Source organism: Sinocyclocheilus grahami, unplaced genomic scaffold (assembly GCF_001515645.1).
Source record: "Sinocyclocheilus grahami isolate Dianchi unplaced genomic scaffold, SAMN03320097.WGS_v1.1 scaffold180.1, whole genome shotgun sequence".
NCBI classification, from domain to species: Eukaryota; Metazoa; Chordata; class Actinopteri; order Cypriniformes; family Cyprinidae; genus Sinocyclocheilus; species Sinocyclocheilus grahami.
The window spans coordinates 1,111,339-1,120,219 of NW_015505359.1; the positions used below are offsets into that span (position 1 = coordinate 1,111,339).

At 37.0% G+C, this 8,881-nt stretch overlaps 2 protein-coding genes across 6 annotated transcripts in view; both read right to left on the reverse strand.

Moving 5' to 3' along the window:
- The window catches only part of LOC107594179 (TOM1-like protein 2), a 20,587-nt gene extending 16,633 nt beyond the window's left edge, over positions 1–3,954 (reverse strand). For all 4 annotated transcript variants that reach the window (XM_016284144.1, XM_016284145.1, XM_016284143.1 and 1 more), the window contains exons 1-4: positions 3,883–3,954; positions 3,223–3,307; positions 2,751–2,829; positions 2,496–2,645 (exon numbers count right to left, since the gene is read on the reverse strand). In XM_016284144.1, coding sequence (XP_016139630.1) covers positions 2,496–2,645; positions 2,751–2,829; positions 3,223–3,307; positions 3,883–3,934 — 366 coding nt within the window. In that variant the 5' untranslated portion in view covers positions 3,935–3,954. The remainder of the gene's footprint in view (positions 1–2,495; positions 2,646–2,750; positions 2,830–3,222; positions 3,308–3,882) is intronic.
- A 337-nt stretch (positions 3,955–4,291) lies between these two features.
- LOC107594216 (ATP synthase mitochondrial F1 complex assembly factor 2-like) overlaps positions 4,292–8,881 on the reverse strand; it is a 6,114-nt gene continuing 1,524 nt past the window's right edge. The window contains exons 1-8 of one of the 2 annotated variants that reach the window (XM_016284176.1): positions 8,041–8,341; positions 6,434–6,478; positions 6,180–6,328; positions 5,739–5,836; positions 5,514–5,594; positions 5,059–5,171; positions 4,824–4,939; positions 4,292–4,722 (exon numbers count right to left, since the gene is read on the reverse strand). In XM_016284176.1, the coding sequence (XP_016139662.1) occupies positions 4,585–4,722; positions 4,824–4,939; positions 5,059–5,171; positions 5,514–5,594; positions 5,739–5,836; positions 6,180–6,328; positions 6,434–6,478; positions 8,041–8,173 (873 nt within the window). In that variant the 5' untranslated portion in view covers positions 8,174–8,341 and the 3' untranslated portion in view covers positions 4,292–4,584. Of the gene's footprint in view, positions 4,723–4,823; positions 4,940–5,058; positions 5,172–5,513; positions 5,595–5,738; positions 5,837–6,179; positions 6,329–6,433; positions 6,479–8,040; positions 8,342–8,881 lie in introns of those variants that run through there. The other variant, XM_016284177.1, reaches the window with a different exon arrangement.

Here is an 8,881-nt window from a genome sequence, read left to right on the forward strand (position 1 = left end):
TATAAGCGAGCTGCACAGTTGACACAGGAATTGTCACTTGCACAATCGAGGCAGTATCACATCATCACTAACATCTATAAATTGCATTACTTTTTAATTCTTGCCAGTGTTTAACCATTCGGCGCTCATGCACACTCGCAACGCACACATATAATGCAGTTTGCAGTGCATACCTGGTGCGTATTTTTTCAGCACTCATGTAAACGGATGAATAAAGCATGCACACTGCACACGGTTGCTGTCCGTCAGTGCGTTCCAGTAGCGTTGCGTCTGCAGCAGTGCAGAGATCGTTTCCCCACCGAGTCTATTGCTGTGCTAAGCAAGCGCATTGTTTGGAGTAAATATAAACATGGATTGACACGAAAATGTAGTAATTACACCATAAATGCATATTATTAAAGTCTACTGTGTTTCACAGTCAACATATATGGCTTTTTAGCTAAGTTTAAAGAGAAAGAGCACTTTTAGATAAATAAGGCAATAATAGATGGCACTCATGGAGGTAGGAAAACAAAGTTCTTTATAAACCGCATGATTGCTTGTAATAAAGATTTAAATGCAAAAGGAAAGGCAGTAGAGCTGTCTATTTCTATCAATGGTAAGTTTGTGATAACGTAAGAAAAGTAGTTTAAATGTGTTGCCACTTGCTTGAGCAGCTTAATATATAAATCTAGAAGTAAATGCAAAAGTAAAAAGCATTGAATAATGTGTTGCTTATATTTATTGTGTTTAAACATGTCTGTGAAAGACTGTATTACTGCACTGTGTAAAAAAGGAATTGCAATGCTGAAAAAGCATTTTCAGTGACAATGTTTGGATTTGAAATCAAAATAATGGATAAATGTTGTGTTTGTGGTAAACAGCCACGGATCAGTAGCGGACTCTTCTGTGAAAGCACAGTCCGTGCTGCTTCCCCTCTCACAAGAGTCACCTAAGAGAGGAATTCCCTCAAGTTTCAAAAATAAGATTCAGGCCCTGAATAAACGTCTAAAATTCCTGATTGGAGTATTACTATAAATAGTTATAAATGATAAAAGGAGGCTTTAAAAGATCGGTATCAGCAGATACTGCTTTCTGTGATCGGCCACAAAACTCCTGATCGGAGCACCCCTAGTTTCGGATCAGCCTGCGCTTGGAACTGAAAAGTCTTGCCGTTACTTGTGGACTGATGCGCGTCAGGGCAAGTTTTTAAAAAGTTTTTTTTTTTTTTTTTTACAGAATTATGCATTGCTGCTCTTTTTCTAACATTTTCTAACACACAGCTGCAAATGATAAGGCTAACTGAATGGGTGAACAGAACACACACAAATTCAGTCATGACCTGCCTGAGACAGCCTGGATAACACCTAACACAGCTGTCAGTCATCTCGTTTATCTTATTCTTAAATGCTGTACAGAGACTTTAATCTGTAAATACCCTGTGTGTGGTGCTGGGATTTCAGACAGAACCAACTCTCTCACATTCTTTTTGCATTTCTTTTTTGTTTTTATATTATATGTTACTTCCCCGCCACCCCTAGGGGTGTAACACTACACTACCATTCAAAAGTTTTGGGTCGCAATAATTTTTTAATGAAAATTTTAAAGTCTCTCACAAAAACTGCATTTATTTGATCAAAAATACAGTAAAATGGTAACATTGTGAAAATTATTACAATTTAAAATAACAGTTTCTGTTTTCATATATTTTAAAATGGAATTTATTCCAGTGATGGCAGAACTCTATTTTTAACAGCCATTACTCCAGTCTTCAGTGTCACATGATCCTTCACATAATAATCATTTCAATATACTGCTTTGGTGCTCAAGAGACATTTCTTATTATCGGTTTTGAAAGGAGTTGTGCTGCTTTAATATTTTTGTGGAAACTGATACATTTTGTTTTCAGGAATCTTTGATGATTAGAAAGTTAAAAGGAACCATGTTTATTTGAAAAGTTTTTACTGTAAATTTTGAACAATTAAATGCATCATTGTTAAATATAAATATTAATTTCATTAAAAAAAAAAACAATAAAATAAATTAAAAAAAGATAATCTTACAGACCTCAACCTTTTGAATGGTGGTGTTGGCACTAAAATCAGGTGACTGTTTTAAATAATGTTTGAATGACAAACAAAAATGCAAAGCACAAACTTTACTTGCCCAGTTCTCTTTGGACAAAGGCATTGTAGACATTTTAATTTCATCATGAGAAATTTCTGGCATCACATTAAACGCAAGACCAAACAAATTGAAGTCACCCATGGTCATCTGAGCCAAACCTAGAAACCTGATCCACTAGGTTGTAATGAGTGTGCCAACGAATTAGCAAGATCTCCTTGACTACCGGGCATCAGGTAACCAACCTCTTCGTCCACCTCCTCTACCTCTCCATCATGCCCTCTTTTTGAAATGGTTCATGTCATGTGTTTCCTTCCCCCATGTTGTGTTTAAACTACAAAACAACATTATTTCCTTCACTGAACAGTCAAAACCAAAAATCCAGTCCATACCTGTACCAAAGCAAGCACTTTGTCCTGCACTATGGCAGGTGGGTTATTTTTAGGAGATATGATTTTCACCAAAATGCCATCAATGAAGTCCCGGGTGGTGACGAGTGCATGGAACCGGTACCCGCAGTTCTTTACACATGTCTCAAGAACCTGAACAAATTATGAAAATCAAAATGAACAGGACAATCTAAAAAAATGAATTATTAGATGTTAGTATTCCTCTAAAGGGAATTGTTTCCATTGTATGCCTCTCACCGTCAGCGTAAGCATCACCTCTCTGTAGTTTTTATTCCCATTAAGCCTCTTCTTCACAGCTCTTATAGCGTCCTTGGGCCTATAAATCAGATAAATAACTAAATAACACATCTATACTGCTAAAAAGCAATCTATTATGATGTTACAATGACAAGGTCAAGTGAATGAATCATCTTCTGCAAGCAAGCATATCCAGGTTCCATAAATAACACATTTTGATGACTATTCAATTTATGTAATGTCCTGTACTTGCAATGGATTTAAATGGACACAAAATAACTGATGGCACGACATTAAGCCATAATTAAACATTATTAGCATGAAACGCATGCGCAACTATAACAATGACAGCATCTTCTGGATTTGTGTAACAATGTTTGTAGGCTTCCTAAGGTTGATGGAATATATCAGCACAGAGGTTACTTAATTCAACTTGTTAAATGCTATAAATCATGCATCTTTCATGTCTCACCCATCTTCTGTTTCATTGATTATGTCACATATTTCCATATTCAAGGTCCAGTCTTCACTTTGCAGTGAGCCATCTGTGGCCCTTTCTGGGAAAGATCAAAAGGCAAACTGATTAGATCATCGTTACTGCCTTTCACTAATAAAATAATCTGATATAACATCGGCACTGATGACATCGCACTCAACTGCAAACTGCTATGCCGTATGAGCATGTTGCTGGTTATCTTCCAAAGCAAGCGGTAAGTTTCCTTACACATTGTCCATTCATAGGAGTTGATCAATAGTATGAATCAGTTACACACATTACGTCAAGCTTTTGCTATGAAACTGGGTGTGAGAGATAAACGCAGTGTCAACTGGCTAGCAGGCTAATACCAGCTGGTAAGTGAGAGCAGTATTTCATCTTACTTTAATTATGTGTTAAGCATGTCGCCTCCCTTTAATCTGTAACTTAAGTATATTACTATTTTAAGAAGCACATATTGAGAGGTAACTGTAAGTTAGACCAGCTAGCATGAATGAGCATTAGCTGTTAGCCAGCTAACTGACAGGCTCTCCATATGTTGAGTTTCTATAAAGCGGTTTAGCTAAATGCATCGCTTTAGGCGTCAACTTGTTACGACACCATTTTTAAGCATCATTTGGTTTCTGAAAAACATACCAATGCACTGTCCCACCGGAGTACTGTATGGGTTTCCCAGCAAGAACTCCATCTTGTCAACATACCCAACGACTAAGTCAATAAGACAGTAAACACTCAAGCCCCGCCCATGGGTGACTCCCATTGGTCGCGTAATTCAGGGCAGCAAAGCTATTGGCCGAACCTGCAGTCCGCTATTGAAATGACACGCCAGCTAATTAAAGGGACAGCAGTGATTCCGTTGACATGACTCTTTTATACCGCGGGTTTGAGATTTTATTATTAACGGTTATGTATCAGATTGCCCTTTCATACTATGCACTTAAAAACATATGTTTTAATGTGTGACTTTGACCTTAAGGGAACTTCTTGAAATCCATGAGACTGGGGTTGGTAAAAATAAATGTGATGACTCAATTAGACATGCACATGATTACAATTTTTCAAAACTTTATTTACTTATTTTCCAACGTATTAGCTAAACCGTTTCACAGCTTTGACATTGAAATACTGGGACTTTTTTATTTAGAGTCTTTCCATGTGGTAGCCGTTGAAACTAAATTAGACATCTATATTATTACTCAAAACATAACTAGACAGCAACAGCATTTTACTGGTTAGGTAACTGGTGTCACTGCAGCTTACTATATATATATATAAACAAACAAGGACAGAGAACAAAAATAAATTTTTTCAGTCTCAAACAGTGCCTTTTTGGCCTTATCAGTCCTGTAAAATTTTTCTTTTGACAGCTGTGCTTTCAGAAGACAGATGCACAAACATTGCACCAGCAGCAGTTCGTGCTTGCAACTCGTACATGTCATAATCATGGGCCCATTCCACATTTCCCCATCTCTGGATCTAAGACAGAACAGAACAGCATTACAGTAATCATTAATATGGACGCAATGGTACAAAGCAATTATTATTAAACAGTCGGAACAAATTAAAAGCAACCATACCTGGTATTCCTCCTCAAGTCTGGACAGGACAACCGCTTGTTCCACACTGAGGTGTCTGTCAATCAGCCCAAAGGACAAGACCAGCGATTTCAGCTGAGTGATCACATACTCAAGCCCTGCAGAAGCAAAAAAAAACTGCACTGGTTAAACAGGCCTATTCACATAAGATGCAAAATCAATCTTATGTAAAAATGTCAATTTACATAAAATGCAAAAGCCACCATGGTATCTTTACCTGTCAGAGACCATAAATTGTAGGAATTAAGGTGCTGCTGAAATGTCTCTTTAGTCTCCTCTGGGATTTGAGGGCCCATTATACTGGAGGACGAGCCAATTACTACATTGTACCTAAAAATAACAAGATGTTCATATACACCATTTTGTGGCTATATACAGGTGCATCTCAATAAATTAGAATGTCGTGGAAAAGTTCATTTATTTCAGTAATTCAACTCAAATTGTGAAACTTGTGTATTAAATAAATTCAATGCACACAGACTTAAGTAGTTTAAGTCTTTGGTTCTTTTAATTGTGATGATTTTGGCTCGCATTTAACAAAAACCCACTAATTCACTATCTCAACTAATTTGAATATGGTGACATGCCAATCAGCTAATCAACTCAAAACACCTGCAAATGTGTCCATTACATAATCTAGCCGAAATGTGTAAATAATCTAGCCAAAATGACCTTTGTTCTATCCAGTTCATTACAGGGTCCCATTCATTTCCCTGAAGTTCCACAAGACCTGGAGGTTCTTCTACTCTGTAACTACAGCAAAGGTATCTGATTAATGAAAACATAAAACTATAAACAGACGTATTAGATTTAAATCTAATACCATTTACCATTGCTATAATGTTATATAAATCTTGGTTTAATTAATTAAATGCCATCAAGCGAGCCTCAAAATACCAGATTGTGTCAGTCTCCAAAAACTTAAGAACTGCTGAGATCATTCGTTCCTTCGTCCTTTGTGTTGGGTTATCAAGCGCTGTGTTGCAAAGGGTGGTCTGTATGGATGGAAATAAGTCATATTAGCATATTTACAATTTGAATCAAACCATGCCATTTTTATAAGTACAGTGCTTTCCACAAAATATTCAGATTCAAATCAGTTTTAAATAAAATCATGATGTTAATATTTATATATTCATGCATTATAGTCACATTAAGCAGTTTAGAGCAGGATGATAATATAGTTCACATTTTGTGATGCATCGCTTTGAGTATACTGTATGTATGCAGATAAAGTTGTATGTATTCTATATCCCACTTCAAAAATATCACTGGCTGGTAATATAATTAATATATACAATTTAGGAACTCTAACTTTATTTAATCATAATGGCTTACTAAGTGCATGGTGTAAAACTTCAGTGTGTCCTTCTGAACGTCCCACTCTGTCGCAACAGCTATGGCAAGAGCTTCATTAGGCACTGTGAACAGCTTTCCACCTGGAGTCTTTAGCTTTCGCTTGTCAAGGTTTATTTCAAACAGGCCCCCTGTAGACAACACAAAGAGTATCTTCTTTTTCTTGTTGAAAACTTGTTTCTCTTTTTATATTGCAGATGTGTGTTATATGGCCACCAACACTGAATGATGCTCACCTTCACCTTGAGATATCGAGACATTCTCGTAGAACTTCTTTCTCTCTGCAAAATGCGATTTAAAGAAAAAGAGACCAAGCATCAATACAGTCATGGCCAAAAGTTTTGGCAGTGACATAAATTATGTTTTGCAAAGTTTGCTACTTCAGTATTTGTAGATTATTTTTCCACGTTTCTATGGTATACTGAGAAACAATGATAAGCTTATCAAAGTTTTAAAGGCTTTTATTGGCAAAAATATATATAATGAGTCAATATTTACATATGCTGGATATTAGCTTCCGGTCCAAATCCTGACTGATGGTGATCCATTCTTGCATTATTAGTTCACGGAGTTGATCACAATTTGTGGGCTTCTGCTTGTCCACTCGCCTTTTGAGGACTGACCACAGGTTCTCTATGGGATTGAGATCCAGGGAGTTGCCTGGCCACAGATCCAAAATTTCAATGTAATGATCTTTGAGCCACTTCTTTATCACTCTTGCTGTGTGACATGGTGCTCCAACGTGCTGGAAAATGCACGGATCACCAAATTGCTCATGGATCGTTGTAAGTTGTTGCTCTTGCAGGACGTTTTGATACCATTCTTTATTCATGGCAGTAGTTTGGGCCAGAATTAGGAGAGAGCCCACTCCCTTGGTTGAAAAGCAACCCCACACATGGATGGTCTCAGGATGCTTCACTGTTGGCACAACACAGGACTCAAGATAGCATTCACCTTTTCTTCTCCAAACAATCGATTTTCCAGATGTACCAAACAGTCGGAAGGGAGCTTCATCAGAGAAAATAACTTTGCACCAGTCTTCTGCTGTCCAATCCTTATACTTCCAGCAGAATTTCAGTCTGTCCTTGAAGTTTTTCTTGGAGAAAAGTGTCTTCTTTGCTGCCCTTCTTGACACCAGGCCGTTGTCCAGAGGTCTTGACCTCACTGTGTGTGCAGATCACACCAACCTGCTGCCATTCCTGAGCAAGCTGGTTACACGATTCTGTAGCTGACTCCTCAGGAGGAGATGGTCCTGGTGCTTGCTGGACTCTCTGGGACGTCCTGAAGACTTCTTCACTGCAGTCGAACCTCTCTCCTTGAAGTTCTTGATGATCTGGTAAATGATTCTTTCAGGTGCAATATTCTTTGTAGCAATTTCCTTGCATGCGAGACCATTTTGATGCAAAGCAATGATGACTGCAAGTGTTTATTTGGAGGAAACCATTGCTAAAAAGAACACAATGATCGGAAGCGCTTCTCTCCTTTTATAGCAATCAGTCTGCTCTTACAATCTAATTAGTATGATAGTGATTTATTCACTATTCACTAGTACTCATTCACATGTGCTGCTGATATGATTAGTCAATTAATGTTAGCTGGTCATTTTGTCTCAGGGTCAAAAAATTGTTTTTTGAAAAGTTCATTTTTTGGCCAATGAAGTTTTTGGCAATTATTTCAAATGCATCTGATCACTCTACACATTAATCTAGAAACAATGTGAATGACCACCACAACAGCTTAAGCAGCAAGCTTTGCAAAACACAAAATGTATGTCACTGCCAAAACTTTTGGCCATGACTGTACATTAGATTTGTCCTTCTATACCTTTCTGTAATGATCTTACCTGTTGTGTCACTGGCATATTTTGCCTTTTGTAGGTGTGTTAATAAACTAGGAACATGCTGCCCTTGAGGAAAAGAAAATGGCCAAATGACCTGGCCAAACTGCCTTTGATACCTACAAATATTCCGTAACATAATTTGTTTAAAACCCTATGTGTTCTTATTAACGTAAGAGTGCTGAACCATTTAGTCAAGGTTATATAGTTGGATCAGGCGCTATAGCTAACTTGACAAATCATAGTTCACGTTTTAGTAATAACAGAAAAACACAGATATTAAGTACAATCAAAGCTAACTCAATTATTTAAGAGCAGATACATCCTTTCACTAGAGATGTCACAGCATGCCGCAACGAGAAAGCAAGTGTGAAGCTGATAACTGTGACCTACACACGGATCGTAAAGGACAATTCATAATAAAAGTCCTTAACGCTCCAATTGTAGGATTTGTTTTACACCAATGTCGATGTCGCCCTTTTTGGTACACACACACAGACACACACACACACACACACACACACACACACAGAAATATTATCCCTTTCCGTATAAAATCGAATTTAGTGTCCCTCTTTTTATATTTTATTTGCTTTGTTTTTTTATTTGCTTTTTGTTTTATGAAAATATTGATTTGTAACTTTCTTTTTAATAGATTACCTTAGAATTGAATAGATTCCCTTTTTTCAAGATACTTTTATGAGAATAGATCACTTTTTTTAATCTCTCAACATTTTACAACAGTATAGCCACCAAGTGGTAAAGACGATAAAAAAATCTACAAAATTATAATGAAATTAAAACACACACACACACACACACACACACACACACATATATATATATA